The sequence below is a fragment of the Onychostoma macrolepis genome, chromosome 09, assembly GCF_012432095.1.
Source record: "Onychostoma macrolepis isolate SWU-2019 chromosome 09, ASM1243209v1, whole genome shotgun sequence".
In the NCBI taxonomy this organism is placed as follows: Eukaryota; Metazoa; Chordata; class Actinopteri; order Cypriniformes; family Cyprinidae; genus Onychostoma; species Onychostoma macrolepis.
The window spans coordinates 27,998,746-28,014,123 of record NC_081163.1 but is presented as its reverse complement, the minus strand read 5'-3'; the positions used below and the strand labels follow the sequence as shown (position 1 = coordinate 28,014,123).

Sequence of the window (15,378 nt, the reverse complement as noted above, 5' to 3'; positions counted from 1 at the left end):
CTTTTATTTTGAATTTATTCTAACTTCCTTTCCACATGTATGAATGAACAATTGGCGCATGCGCACTTTCAGTTTCCAAATCAACGGACAGGGCGAACTCGGGACCATGGCAATTTTATTGAAATGATCGTTATATTGTTATATATGTTCACAGAAATTTTCTTAATATGCATAGAGTTGTTTGTCCTTTCCGTAGGCAGCAAAGTAAATACGTTTACACATTTCTATTTGAGACGGTCACCTTGTGAAAGGTGACGAACGGAGAAAAAACCCCAAAAAACTTCAGCAGGTTGGGGTTTTTAGGTTATAACTTATATTTATTGTATTTAATTTTACTTTTACTTTCATTATGGGCGTAATTCTGCGGAATCTGCAGAATGTGGTTCCCCTGAGACGTGCCAAACTGCGCAAAGATGTGGAGATCCTGAGACACATCTTTGGGGTCCAGAGGTTTGACATGGGCATCATATGTGTGGACAACCGCAAGATTCAACGCATCAACCACATCTACAGGAAAAAGAACCAGCCCACAGATGTGCTGTCTTTCCCCTTCTATGAGGTACAACCGCTGTAAAGTTAGAATTTTTTTGCTATATATTTTTTTTTCTCTCTCTCATTGACAGTAAGAGGTACGTGGCCTAAAATATATTGAATATAAATATTGGCCATTGACAGGTGACTAGACCCTGTCCGTTTTTGGTGGCAGTTGAAGTAAGGAAATGATGGCTGAAGTTTGTTTCATTTCCCAAGGATCTGAGGCCAGGCAAAATCCCATGCACCCTCCACAGAGATGAGTATAACTTAGGCGACATCTTCTTAGGTGTAGAGTATGTAATGCACCAGTCTAAAGAGTCTTCCCTGGATCTTCATGAAGCACTTACAGTAAGAAAGATGTGTAGTTTGATCACATTTATATCTGGAGCCTAGCAGATATTTCATGAAGGTTTATAAAATGGCTTTTTGTGGCGTTGCGCAGGTGGTCACTGCTCACGGAATCTGCCACTTACTGGGATACAGACATGAAACTGAAGAGGAGTGGAATGAGGTGGGACATATTTTATCCCGGATAAATTTGAATGAGTATTGGCTGTAGCTTGTCACACTAATGATTGAAAAATATGTACACTGCTTGTGGGAAAAAAAACAAAACAGAAAACTATGAAGCAGTGATTCTCAACTTTCAATATTCAGTAATATTCCCTTTACACTGGGAGGTGGATTTATTAAATTAACCATATTGGATTTCACTGCATTCAAAATATTTACGTATTAATCATCCTGAGGCCCTCAGGGTGAGAAACACATCTCTGAAAGTCTTGCACTTATGACAGGCTACGCGCTAAATAAGTGTTTCCAAACTTTTTCTGCCAGGCCCCCATCTTGTGGAGAAAAATATTTTTTAATATTTATTTTTGCATAATAATCCTGACTGTGCACTGATAAAATAATGTCACTATAAACGGGGGCCAGTTGTCAAACCTTTCATTCCAGTGAATATTTCTTAGAGTAGGTTTATTTTCCTGTAATATAAATAAATACCTTAACTGTCACCCCCCATTTTTGAACATAGATGTGAAAGTGCACCATCCAAACTTAAATCGTTATAATTCATGAACGCTTTGTAATACAGACCTAAGGTTGGCCTCTTTTCAGTAGATTATTGCAGATGCAAATATTATTTTTAATCCATAATTGCTCTAAATTAAAAGCCATGTCTAATACGTTGTCTTCCAAATTTGAAGCGAATATCAAAAAAAAATTATAATTGAAATGAAATTTCCACTAAGGGGGAGGGAGACCGCTAAAAGATTTTAAAGTACCATTCCATGGTAACACAATGTCTGATTTCAAAATGGTTTTCACAGGATTGGTTTTGAGATTGTAAGTGATGAGATCTAGGATTTATAAATATCTAGTTTATGATTACTACATATGAAATGTACATTTATGAAAATTAGCCTTCTACCTCTGTTATAGTTGTCCTATTTTTTTTTTTTTTTTACTGTGCACCTGTTACCCAAAAGCTATTAAAAAAATAAAATAAAATCTAATGTAATTTTGGTATGAAGTACATAATTTGCAAAAATATCTTCAGTCCGTAACTTTTTTTGGTTAAAAATGATCCGATATCAATATTTGAGCAAGTACATAACCAGTCAGTGTTTAAAACTATGGCCTTACTTTAGCCCGATTCACAACAGTTAGCTTATAATGTTTTCTAATTTGAGTGGTACGGGTAGGTTTTCACGGGAAATTCGAGCATGGCACTGTGTCATTAAATCACGTCTGTAAACAAAGTAGTTAAAATAATTTATTAATATGGAATTTGAGTGGCATGACAATTGGATTAGACTGTACAGAAATTGAAATCTACATGCTAATACACACTATACTCATAGTCACGCAATGCTGACGTTGTTAACATTAATTTGCATGGTTTAATGTGATATGAGCTAAAGATCTTTAGATTAAATCACCATTGGTAGCCCGATTTAATGGTAATGCTTTTTTCCTCAGTTGGTCAGAACAAACATTTTATTTGGGTCATATATTCCAAGACGTAGGCTAGAATCTGTGATTGCGAAGTACAGTAAATATCCACACTGGTGCGGTGACTGACTGCCACACATACTCTTCAAAACATTAGATTTAGAGGCAAAACTTACGGACTGTTTGGCGGGGTGAGGGGTTGTGTGACAAATAGCCCGTCTCCCCATTAATTGTTAAGCTATTTTTATTCTTTCTCCTTGTTCTTGAAGCCTATCAATTGTGTTCTTTTTTGACAGATGCAGCAGAAAGAAAGTTACATTCTCAGTGAGTTCAACAGGCTAACAGGAAGCCACCTCGAGCCACTCACAAAGAGATGTGACGTTACACACTGGACCGATTCTTGAAAGAAACTCTTGGGCTGTAAATAAGGGAGAAAAGCACATTTTCTGCTAACATGCACTACTGCGTAGTTCTGGATCTTGAATTAAAACCAATGGAACACTGTTGATTTTTTTCTAAATAAATTTTATTTAAAATGTGTTTAAGGAAGTCAAAGACTGAATACTAAGCAATTAAGTAGAGCTTATACCACTGTTTCAGAGAACACCATACACACAATGTCCAAACAAGTCCCACTCTTCCATGAACCTACTCAGATGATCAGAACAGAAAACATGAATAAAGTGGTTACCGAAGACATGAAAATGAGAACGACAGTACAGTACAAATCAGACAGTGAACAAGATCTAAAATAAATAATATCAGCTGACTTCATGTGAAGCACTCTCATTGGATGCTTCTTATATTCAGTAAAGGGGTGTGACCATTTTTCATTTTACGTCTTTCTGAAGACAGACATTCTACACAATGGCTGTGCAACTTTACACTGTAAAGCTCTATATAGAAGGAAAACAAAATTGTTTTACTAGGTCTGTAGGTGTGAAGAGGCATAAAGAATCTTGAAGTGAGATCTTTAAAAAAAAGACAAGCTACATCAATACCACTGAGCTTGTTAGATTAACATTTATAAAATAAGAATAAAACAACCAACAGTCATCAGTAAAGCCTTGAATATAAATCAGTACTATTCCAAGCCTCTCTTCATCGCTATAGGTCATATAAAAGCCAACTGGCAAAAGCAAATATTGCACCACATTTTCAGCTGCATATCAAACAAGACAGACACCCCATATTCCCTATTCCACCCAAACATATTCAAGAATAAATTTTTATATGCAATAGATTGAAAAGGAAATCTAAAATTTGCTGAGGGGAAAGGGGGGAAAAAAAAATTGATAAGAGAACAAGCTCTCAATATTTCTTAATGCATAAGTTAACCAGAGGGTCTTTTCATAAAGGCAAACAAAACATTTAAACAAAAGAAAAAAAAATAAGAGCAACTTCTTTGAGGTTGAAGTTACACCTTTTGAGAAACTCAAAATGCTTTCTATATTTATATATTTATTTTCTTTGCGTTTCCCCATAAACATTTGTACCTATGAGTTTCTAGAACATTTACCCATCTAACTGCAAGTCTACATTTGAAACAGCAACAGTATTTCACAGGGAGAAATGGGAAAAGTGAAAGAGAAATAGAAATAGAAAAGGAAAAGTGCCCAAAGTAGGTGCATGTGTGTGTGGACGGTCTTCAGTAGTACTGATGAAGGGTGTCACGTTTACCCCTGGCTCAGTTCAGCTGTTCATCAGCAGAAGGATCCACCCGGATGGGATGATAAAAGCATGCAAGAGTGTTTATAGCGGCTGCAGCACTGTGCGACTGGCATCACCGTTCCCTCCTGCCTTCTCCAGCTCAGACAGCTCCTCAAACACATCTCTGAACACAAAGACGTCCAGCAGCAGTTTTAACATCAGATCACAACAATACCAGTGGGTCTCATTCACTAATATGCATGGGTTACTTGTATCTATCTATACTCACTTGTGCATGTAGAAAAAGATGTATCCGCTCCTGTCGCGATCTCTCTGAACTGTGGACTCCTGTGTGCGGGAGACATCCAGATCATTGTATGTGAGCCAGGACTGTTTCTTCATGTCATAAACATCACTGATGTAATGCCCTATAGGAGGAAAGAGAAACAGCGGATGATGTCACTTACTGTACTTGGTCCGCAATGTAAAAGTAACGAAGCTATAAGATAGGGATCTGTGATATCGTAATTGTTGTTATAACGATGTGCCATTTGACATTGAGTATTTTGCAAAAACCAAACAAAACACACCTATAGAGCGCAAGCATACATTACGTGATATAGTCTAGACTAGTGCGCATTTAGAGTGCGTTCTTTCACTGCATGATTCAGTCTATTAAAATACATTTAGAATAATCACAAATTCAAGACATGGGGACAGAAAATTTAGATATTTTTACCACTTCATATAGTTTTTTATTTTTCTCCAAAAATTACCATGATTACAAATGTGATATTGATTTGTTTTACAAGTTCAATAAACAAGAAGTTAATTAAGAGACTTACGTTTTAGACACTATATTTCCTGTTTTTGCACCATTTCGACAGCACAAATAATTCTAAACACAGCCACGCTGTTTTGCGTCTCTGAGCAACAGGACAGTGTTTCGTTCCTGAATGAATCAACCGTTTAAATTATTCAATTCAATGACTCACTTAGTGACTTGCTGCCACCTACTGGTGGTTTTAATTCCACATTTAAAATATCTATTCAAGGTTTTATGATTAATGTATCAATACTAGGGATGGGCATTTCAAGCAAAAATAATATTTGAAAATTGACTGGTATTATTCGAAAATCGCACCCCTCCCCCGCATGCACAGGCTACAGTACACTACACTAGAGGTCTTCACGGGTCCACTTGGATCCGAAAACCCGAGGTCTGACCCGAGAGGATTCAGGTCCAAAACTTCTACCAGGACACAGGTCGGGTTCGGTATTAGCAGCCTCAGGTCTCGGGTAATTAAAATAAATGTGCTTTTCCCAAACGGACCCGATTAGACCCAAATTCTTTTAAACTTTCCCAGATGCGTAGCCTACTTGTGCGTTCATGTTAAGTTCGTTTTTGAGAAAGGCACGTAAAAAAGGAACATACATTTGTAACCTCACAAATCCATCTTATAGATATGAGATCCATCAGGAAATCCACTCACTTCATTACGCTGTGTGTCAATTAGGCATGGGCCGGTATGAGATTCTGTCGGTATGATAACCTAAAAATATCACGGTTTCACGGTATTACAGTATTGCGATTACAGCTCTAAAATATGTTATTTTTAAATGTCTGGGTAAAAAACAACAGTTTTAAAACAATACATTTTATTTTTAAGAAACATATAGAACATTTTGGAACGGTAAACATGTCAGGCTAAATAATTAATATAAATAATTCAATTCTTGTTAATTAAATTACGTGCAGTCACTTAAGTGAGCCTAAACCTGCAGCTCAACAATAATCAGAACATAAATTATTTTGTTAAAAAACAAATAAATAAATCCTTCAAAATGGAAAAAAAAAAAAAAATGCAGTCACTTAACCTAAAATTAAAGCTCAATCAAAAACATAAATCAAAACAATTTTGGTAAAAAAAAAAAAATGCAGTCATTAAACCTGCAGCTCAACAAGGTTTTTGGAGATATGCTCACTTTCTACACATTCATCTTTCAGTCCAAGTTATGAGCGGTGAGGTACAAAGATGTGCACATACACACGGACTCTCTCTACGTATAGTACTCAAACAGTGGCAAAGACACCTGAGCCAGCAGTTTGTTTATTTTTTTTTAAATGACGTGATTTTGAACAGATGGCAGGAAGCTTAAAATTATAGACGTGATACCAGCATAATTTATTGTACTAAAATCGCAGAAACGTAGTACTTTAGTCTGCTATTCCCCGCTCTGTGAAGTAACATAAAGGAGGAAACTAGTTGATGTTAGCTAGTTAATTAGGTATGTTATCTGCCTCGGTAGCAAGCAAAATAGTATTTATTTCAACACTGAAACAACCGGCGAATGGGTCTCTGTCTTTATCGAGGGTGAAAGAGGGAGAAATGAAGATGACAGATATATCATGTGTGTGGATATAAGTACCTGGAAGTATTTATTTAGCGATCGGCGCCAAAACGTCATCTGTACGGATCATCATTGTGTACGGAACATTAGTCTACATTACCTGAGAAATTCCCATACGACGGACACACATCAATGCCATTTACGTTCAGGTCCAGTCGGGTTCGAAAATAAATGCGGTCAGGTCGGACTCGGGTCTAATTTCATTGGGTCTGTCTCAGGTCGGGTTTATCTTTTAAAAAATGATTATTCTCAATTATTAGGGAATAGGCTCTATTATATTCAAGCTATATAATTGTAACGTGCCGAAACATTTATAAAATACAACCGAATGACGGCAATTATTAACATAACAGTCCGTTAATTAGCATAAATCAATTGCTCATAAGGCTGCTAGAACATCAAAAATGAGCATGAACAGATAGCAAGCACATTCTGGCCAATTCCGGCTGAAATGCGGCACTGTCAGCTCAGTCTCGGCATCAGTGAGAAGATAATGGGTCAGAGCCGTGCCTACCCTACAAAACACTTCTGACAGACGGCTTTTCTCTATGGGCCGATCTCGGCTGAAAGCTGTTGTACTTGCGGCAGGTCAGCACTCGGTGTAGTTGTGTGCATTTACATTTGGCCCGAGTTCGTTTTGTCACAGACAGGCCGCTGCTAGCGCTAGAATAAGGAAGTCACTGATTTCAAATCAGCCGCCTGAGAAAAAGTTTGGCGGTTAAATCCTGACGCACAGCCTATTCGATATTCTATTATTAAATCAACTAATTGAATATTTGAAAATCGTGACCCATCCCTAATCAAAACATTAATTCATGCATTTGTAATTGCAGGTTAAATGCATTCGTGTCCTGTAGTGGTTGAACGGATCGTAGTTGATCCGTGATCTGTACGACCAAGCTCCACGGTTCGGCACGCATGTGATCTGCGGATTAATTGCGAAATTTAACCATAATAGATTAAAAGTTTATCATTTGTACTTGTTTACACACGCAAGTGATTTTAAACCATTCCAGTGAAAGAAAAGGCGAAAGGGAACCCTATTCGTTACTCGTGCACTGTTTTCTGTGTTCACAGCCACACGCATGCAGAGAGGTGCATTTGACTGCGCACGAACACCGAACTGAACACTCTCTCATCTCCTTCACTCCTTGCCTTATACAGATAAAATTATGACAAAATACCCATCTCGACAATCATTCTGGTAAATGCAGTGGGTTATGTCTTAACAGCTGAGAAAGAAATCGGATGTGTATCATTGTGTTGGATCCGTGCATCAGGTCTTAAAGGGGCAGCAGACTATAAATACCTGCTGCTGTCATTATGCTCAAACATGTAAGAATTTGACTCAAAAGATAATGGACACTTTTAGAAAAAATGGCTTTATAAAAGGTAAAATGCCCATAAAGTGTAAAAATCTATTTAAACTTATTGGAAAAGATTCATTTCTATCCGACCATCACACATAATATGAAGAATATCAAAAACTTTAGGAGTCAGCTGTCTACGGCAGTCCTTAAGGTACCAGCACAATAACACACTCAGCAAAATATCTTCTAATTAATCGCTATCGATAAAATCTCAGAAAATAGAGATATTATTGTGTCAATATCGCACACCCCTACTATAAAGACACCAGTACCTGATGATGAACTGCTGCCGATGTGACTGACCACACTGATGAGTCTGAAGGAGTTCGGAAGCTCTCCAGTCTAAAGAACAAATCATTACATGATCATTGAAACCATGCCCTGAAAACTGGCACTTCTAAAACCGCACCGAGGGTCTCCAACTCACCTCAGCATTCTTCTTGAGCTCTTCAGCTTCAGCCTCACTGTACTCCATATCCAGACCATCCTCATTCCCAGAGTCGTCATCAGAGCACAGCAGCTCTGGCAAAGAGTTATTAAACTCTACAACAATACAAACATCCAAGTTAACAAAAACATTCACTTTAATAAAGATAATGTGACAGAACACAATGTTCTGGGTGTGTCATACTGACCTTGCAGGCTGAGCTCAGTGGCTCTCTTCAGATCGTCATCTTCCCTCATCTCTCTCGCCTCCTATGCAATTAACACAGATATTCGTTTTACAACAATCATTATCATCAGTTAAGCTGTGCTGACGTCAAGGATGAACAACACTGGAAAAGTACAGCTGCCAAGAAGATTGTGCTGAAAGATCAACATTCTCAATAATATGCCCAAGCCACTTGTGAACTCAAAATAGACCGCCAAAAAAATCTTGAACAAAATGAAGCCTGTTAACTTTTTTTGGCAGAGTAAAACTTAAGATTCTCTCTTCTGTCTTTTTTTGTTGTTTGCTTTACTTCAGATATTTTGATTTTAGATTTATCAAGACTTTAAAACTGTCCTTAAAATATTTTATATTCAAAACACACCACAATTATGTTATTTTGAGGTGAAATATGACCTAGACATGTTATTGAGAGTTTCAATGAGATTCTTAAAAAAAAAAAAGTTTTTTTTTTAGCTTCGATTAGTTTACCAAATTATGCAATGTATAATGATATCTAAGTTTGTCTGTGTTTCAGTTTATCAGCAAATATACAAATTCAAACTGAGGAACAATTCAAACAAATTAGACATTACATTAGGTAAAAATTCACAAGATTAAGAAGTGTAAAAATCAAGGTCCACAATACAATCTTATTAAATTCATTAAACATAGAATTTACTGCTAGACTCCTTACATGTTCCTGTAGGCTCTGTGCGAGGGCCTGCTGCAGCTCCTGTTCCTCTCGCTCCTGGTCTAAACTGTACTGCTGCACCCAGTCCAGCTCTCCCTGCACACCTTCAGGAGTCTGGTTCTCCTTATTCTCATCCATGGTCAGATCTAGAGACTCCAGGGCATCTAGACACAAACCAAACAATGATCAAACACAGCTCTAGACACTGTATAAACACGAAGTCTAGTTAACACTCTAGTTACCTGCAGGTTGTTTCTCTCCATCCAGAAGCTCCAAATGATGAGTCAGGTCCTGCCCATCTGTATCTCCAAACCCTGTGTCTGGGCTGCTGGTTGGCTCGTCATCAGGGCATCCGGACAAACTAGTGTCGTGCCGACTCATCTCCAGCACAGCTGCTAGCATCTCATCATCGTTGATGGCGTTAAACTCTGAGTGCTCGACCTGTGCATTGTGCTGCACCTGAGGACGAAAGGGAGGTTAGATGTGAGGTGCAAACTGGTCGCATACGTTTTATTCAGAAGCTTGGGGTCACTACATTTTTTTCTTTCCCTGTGAAGGGAATACATACTTTCAAGAAAAGACAAATTAAATGAATCAAAATGTGAATGTAAAGAACAATTTAAGTATAATGTTTCAAATAATCAATGCTTTTATGAAATTTCTATTCAAAGAATCCTGAAGAAAACATACCCCAAAAATATTAAGTTGCACAACTATTTAACAAGTTTGAGCACTAAATCAGCATATTAGAATGATTTCTGAAGGACCATGTAACACTGAAGAAATAATGCTGAAAATTCAGCTTTGGTTTTTAATATATATTCAAATAAAAAAGCTGTTTTAAATTTCAACAATTTCTCAAAATTGTTCAGTTTTTGACTATTTTTGATCAAATAAACGCTGCCTTGGTGAGCATAAGAGACTTTTCTAAATCTAATCGACCCCAAACTTTTGAATGGTAATTTAGTTCATTTTATTTTAATTTAGTTCATTCTATTTTAGTGCTTCAAGTTAAATTAGAAATGTTGCCTAACTGAAATAAGTTCAAGCTTTTTATCTAATATTTATTTAGTTTGAGTTTAAGATAGTAACTAGGGCTGGGCGGTATATCGAGTTTGTACGATATATCGATATATTCTTTATAAGCGATACGGTATGAAGCAATACCATTATTATTGATATACGTAGTTTGATACAAGCGCATCTGAAAAAAAATATCTAGGGAGGACACAGACTGAACTGTTGCGGAGAAAGTGCTTAATACAATTTGTTCTACATGTATCAGGCTTTATATGAAGTTTATAGCCTATAGTTTCAGTTTAAAGACTCAGTTTCGGCTCTGACAGAAAGGCTGCGTGTGCCGCTGACAGAGACGTGCTGTTTTCCTTAACGCATAACTTATATTTCACAGGTATATTCTCCATCTGTAAATGTTAGAAAGCCATGGAAATATTTCCATTTTGCAGTCAGAAGCACGTGGGCTTTTGCTTTGCGATTCTCCGCTAAACTTCACAGACCATTTAGAATGAGCGCCGCCACGTGCATGCGCGCCAAACAGACGGAGCGCAATAACTCTGACTAAAATATACATTTTGCTGAAATATTTATAGTTGGAAAATAAATGTGACATATGTAGAATTTTAAACCGACAAGTAAGTGTATTTGTATGATAGCACTAACTGTAAAGTGTAATGGGGTAATCAAAATTGCCTTTTTACTCAATTAGTCTGTGCCTTTATTATTATTTTCAATTTTAATTTAGTAAATTTAACTTCTGCTTTAAAAGCATTATTTTTGTTTTTAGATTGCAATGTTACAATGTTAGAATGTAATGTGATTTTAACCCTTTTTGTACATAATATATGCCTTCATGCTTACATTCACTTTGTTTAATCCAAATACAAAATACCGAGATATATACCGTATACCGCACATCAGCCAAAAAATACAGAGATATGAATTTTTGCTCATATCGCCCAGCCCTAATAGTAACCCTGCTTGTGAAATGACACCTTTCTAGATTGTAGCTTGCTGTAACCAAATGTAGAGTGTTTGATTTGATTCACAAATGCCATGTGGACAGATCAAACAATCCATTAAAAAGACACAGCTATTCTTCTCACCTCTTCCGTCCTGTCATCTTCTGAATGATGTTTGCGACCAACTTTTCTGACAAGCTCCTCTTCACTATCCGAGTCACACAAGATGCTGCCCGAACTCTCTGGCTTTTGAGGACCTTTCCTGTAAACCATCAATTCAAAACACATTAGTATGAATCAAAACTAAATACTCTTAGCATGCACATCAGAGGGCTGCTCTCACCGTAGTGTTGAAGAGTTTACCGACTGTGATATCTTCAGCGTCCTGGAGCTGAAATGAAATCAGCCATTAGGGCCATGAAGGGTGCTTCACTAAATGACAGCAAGTGCAAGAGAGAGTCTTACATGGCAGTCTGTGCGCTCCAGCCAAGGCTGAGAGGGGGGCGTGTGGCATCTGTGCAGTGTGAGAGCAGCGTGAGATATTTGGGGATCAGGACTTGTTGGCCTAGCTTGCTGTTTAAAGACAGCTGACTGTTGTAGCTGTAGCGTTTAAGGTGAAGAATCAGCACTCTGCAGAGTGAGAGAGAGAGTGAGAGAGAGAGAGAGAGAGAGAGAGAGAGAGAGAAAGAGAGAGAGAAAGAAATTTAAATGTTTTGAATTGACCACAAATGAATCTACACCTAAAGTGTGTCTGTTCATCCCAACCTGGGAAGCCTGCTAAATTTATGAGAGACGGTTGCTGCTTTTCCACTGCATTTTTCACAGGAATACTCAATCTCCTCCATCTATAAACGCAAAGTCAACAGGTAATGAAAAGTGAAGTACCATAGTGCAAAATAAGTTTCATTTGATAGTGAGTTTTATCACAGATTAAAAGTGACAAGAATCATTTGCACAGTTCAAGAATCAAATGTTCACCACAAAAATCTGATTCGGTTTTTGCACAGGGTTTGTCTGTTCAGATCAATGTGTAAAAAATATTTGCATGAATGTGTCATACAGGTCGAATAAAAAAAAATATATAAAAATCACTCTGACAGTAGAGTGCTTCACTACTTTTTTTTCTCAGCGAGTCAAACAGTATCTACATGTTTTCAAACAGCCATTCAGATTTTTGTATTTGTTATTAACTACACGCAAATATTCACGCTGATCCAAACAAACGCATAAACAGCCATTTATCAAATTAAAATGTTCATCACTGAACATTTATTTTGGTGTGAACAGGACTTTGTTTTCGATCATTCACATTTTACAACTGGTATGATGTAGTGTCGTACCCTGAAAAAGAGATCTAGAGAGTCCTGTATGGATCTCAGATGGAGTGTTTTTTTCCTGCGCGGTAGGTCGATAGACAGGTCATTGAACTGCTCTCGCTTTGTCACCACCTCTCCACAGCTGTTCACCAGAGCAAGAGAGGACTCGGTCAGTATGCAAGGCAGCATGTGTTGTCTTATGACTTTTAATAATATGTCCTGTAATAAAACTACATGGCCTCTTTTATTCACCTTTTACATGTTATGGTGTGCTGCACTTCAAACTCCATGTTGACTGTAACCGGGCAAGTGTAAATGCGTGAGGTGTCCACCTCCTCTGCTAACCGAGCGCTCTGTGGCTCCTCCCAGGCCGAGGGCTCGTTCTTCCAGCTTTTGTTGATCTTCTCCACATCCTCCTTCAGCTGGTCCAGACACTGGCTCAGGAACTCATGGGCATCCTGGGCAAAAACAGCTGATTAGCACTTGCATCATGTGAACAATGTGTCAAGAAGGCTTATTCACACCAAGAACAACAACTGTAAAAATAATAACTATATTAGCACCCATACCAACGGACAATAAAATTTGCAATAAATATTATGCAGTTCTATCATCTGTCAATTTAAATCCTCAAGCTCTTTGAAGTCAGATTCTTATTGGCCATCAGTGTTTTTGTAGCTCAGTAGCTGAAATAAAGGTTTCTCAATGTGATTAGAGATGTTCTGATACCCTTTTTCTCTTCCCGATACTGATACCTAGGCTCAGGGTATCGGCCGATACAGAGTACTGATCCAATACCTGGGTGTGTATCTGGTTATACAGCTGTATGTACTACTAGCCCTGTATGAATTGATACAATTATTTTATGGTGTGCTTCACCATATACTGTGTATATATATTATGGGCGTGCGATATATCGTCTGCAATCTCGTCGCAATTGTTGTTTAAACGATGTGCGATTTGACATTATCGAGTATTTTGCAAAAACCATTCAAAACACACCTACAGAGTGCACGCATTCATTACGTGATGTCTAGCCTAGTGCGCGTGCGTAGAGTGTGTTCTTTCACTGCACTTTCACTACATTTAGAATTAACACAAAATTAAAGACATGGGGGCAGAAAAATGTATATAGGCTATTTTGTACCACTTCATATAGCCTACTTAATTTCATGCGAAAAATAACGCTCCAAAAATTACCATAATTACAAATGTGATAGATTTTTTTTTACAACAGTTTAATAAACAAGAGGTTAATTGAGAGGCTTATGTTTTAGACACCATATTTCCTGTTTTTGCTTTATTTCGACAACAAAAATCACTCCAAACACAGCCACAGCACTGTTTTGCATCTCTGAGCAACATGTGGGCATTTCGTTCCTGCATGAATCAACCGTTTGAATGATTCGGTTCAATCGCAATGACTCGCTTATTAACATTGACTTGCTGCCACCTGAATGGATGAATTTCGTTGATACTGATTTAATTTGCTTTGTAACAGCCCAAAAGTCTTATTATTCTAATTCTCTGATTAAATGTAAGAATAGATATAGACAGATAGTCTGGCGAGTAAACAAAAAAAATATAATCTATAATGTTTGAAAAATGGCACATCTTTTTAAATATCTAAAAATCACACTCTTAACATCAGTCAGTCAAGCATTATAAATATATTATGATAATCAAGTATTATTTAGTGATATAAATTTAGCAATTAGAATTAAAACTTGGTAACCATGTATGAATGCATATTAGTCATTTTAACTGAACTTAGGACTGGTGGTGGTGCTTTTTTGGTCATTCAGTGTTTCTGTAAAAAAATAGGGAAAACACTATCAACAATACTGATAAGATAATAATCATACTATGAATTCTACTAAGAACAATATAACACACACCAAGGATTAACGAGCTGCTGGATTCATGAATATGAATCAAGTTGTGTGCGTTTGCTCGAACTGATCGAAACTGAAATCAAAACAGGGACGATAACAGGTGAGCGCCAGCCAATGAGATTGTCGTTTGCACATTAGCTCCGCCAACTACCAGAGAACCCAGCAGTTCTTAAAAGCTGAAGAATTCCAAACGGAACTCCGTTATTTTGACAGGAAAATAAAACAAAGAATATAGTTTACATACCATGCAGAATTGACGCACTACATGTAAGACTCTCTCTCTCTTTGCGTGTGAGGAAAAAAGCAAAGCGACGGCAAGTCGTGCACTTCACACTAGAGCTTACGGTACGTCAAACACAGGTGAGCTGCGCATCCATTCAGATGAACTGAAAAATAGCACAGATCGCTTGACGGAGAGTGAAACTCTGAAGCGAGTGACAATATATCTGTGCTAAACTTATACATAGCCTCCAACTCACACACTGGCGAGTAAAATCTGATTATTTATCAGCCAGTGGCTAATATTATACATTTAGTCACCCAGGGTGAAGATTTAGGCACATATGCGAGTGATTTACTGGCAATGTGCTAGCACGTTTGTATTTCTTCGCTGCGCTAAATAGTGGTTGCTTGTGGCAACACAGCACAACTTCCTGTGTTTGCATTCTGAGCGAAGAAGAATTGATTTCCGATTTGCAGCGTTGAGCAAAGCTAGCGCGCATAACTATAGGTCTTGTTTAAGAAAATGGTATCAGATCGGTACATGGGTTCAAGTACTCGCCGATACCGATGCCAGAATTTGTGGTATCAGTGGAATTTCCGATACTAGTATCGGAACGACCCTAAATGTGATTATTAAAATAATTAGAGTTATTATTATTAAAATGTTAGAGTTATCATTGGTGTGAACGGGCTTCAAGTCA

General features: G+C 37.5%; 2 protein-coding genes across 3 annotated transcripts in view; one reads left to right on the top strand and one right to left on the bottom strand.

The window, feature by feature from the left end:
- The first annotated feature begins 39 nt into the window (after window positions 1-39).
- ybey (ybeY metalloendoribonuclease) lies at window positions 40-3,030 on the top strand. 2 transcript variants are annotated; one of them, XM_058786097.1, is made up of 5 exons: window positions 40-204; window positions 377-559; window positions 751-882; window positions 977-1,045; window positions 2,787-3,030. In XM_058786097.1, exons 1-5 carry the CDS (start codon window positions 40-42, stop codon window positions 2,892-2,894), a joined length of 657 nt encoding a protein of 218 aa, XP_058642080.1. In that variant the 3' UTR covers window positions 2,895-3,030. The 2 variants fall into 2 exon arrangements, with proteins under 2 accessions (XP_058642080.1, XP_058642081.1); XM_058786098.1 differs by having other exon boundaries at window positions 74-559.
- A 53-nt stretch (window positions 3,031-3,083) lies between these two features.
- The window catches only part of usp37 (ubiquitin specific peptidase 37), a 19,971-nt gene continuing 7,676 nt past the window's right edge, over window positions 3,084-15,378 (bottom strand). The window contains exons 12-24 of the mRNA XM_058786086.1: window positions 12,813-13,018; window positions 12,585-12,702; window positions 12,010-12,089; window positions 11,710-11,874; window positions 11,588-11,635; window positions 11,389-11,506; window positions 9,508-9,724; window positions 9,269-9,429; window positions 8,558-8,618; window positions 8,350-8,465; window positions 8,195-8,264; window positions 4,430-4,568; window positions 3,084-4,324 (exon numbers count right to left, since the gene is read on the bottom strand). Coding sequence (XP_058642069.1) covers window positions 4,243-4,324; window positions 4,430-4,568; window positions 8,195-8,264; window positions 8,350-8,465; window positions 8,558-8,618; window positions 9,269-9,429; window positions 9,508-9,724; window positions 11,389-11,506; window positions 11,588-11,635; window positions 11,710-11,874; window positions 12,010-12,089; window positions 12,585-12,702; window positions 12,813-13,018 — 1,581 coding nt within the window. The 3' untranslated portion in view covers window positions 3,084-4,242. The remainder of the gene's footprint in view (window positions 4,325-4,429; window positions 4,569-8,194; window positions 8,265-8,349; window positions 8,466-8,557; window positions 8,619-9,268; window positions 9,430-9,507; window positions 9,725-11,388; window positions 11,507-11,587; window positions 11,636-11,709; window positions 11,875-12,009; window positions 12,090-12,584; window positions 12,703-12,812; window positions 13,019-15,378) is intronic.

Bases quoted from the DNA above. Each gene is read 5' to 3' on its own strand.
- ybey (XM_058786097.1), top strand. From the start codon at position 40: ATGAATGAACAATTGGCGCATGCGCACTTTCAGTTTCCAAATCAACGG. The intron at 205-376 runs GTAAATACGTTT...CGGAATCTGCAG, and splicing joins TCCTTTCCGTAGGCAGCAAA to AATGTGGTTCCCCTGAGACG. The intron at 560-750 runs GTACAACCGCTG...TCATTTCCCAAG, and splicing joins TGTCTTTCCCCTTCTATGAG to GATCTGAGGCCAGGCAAAAT.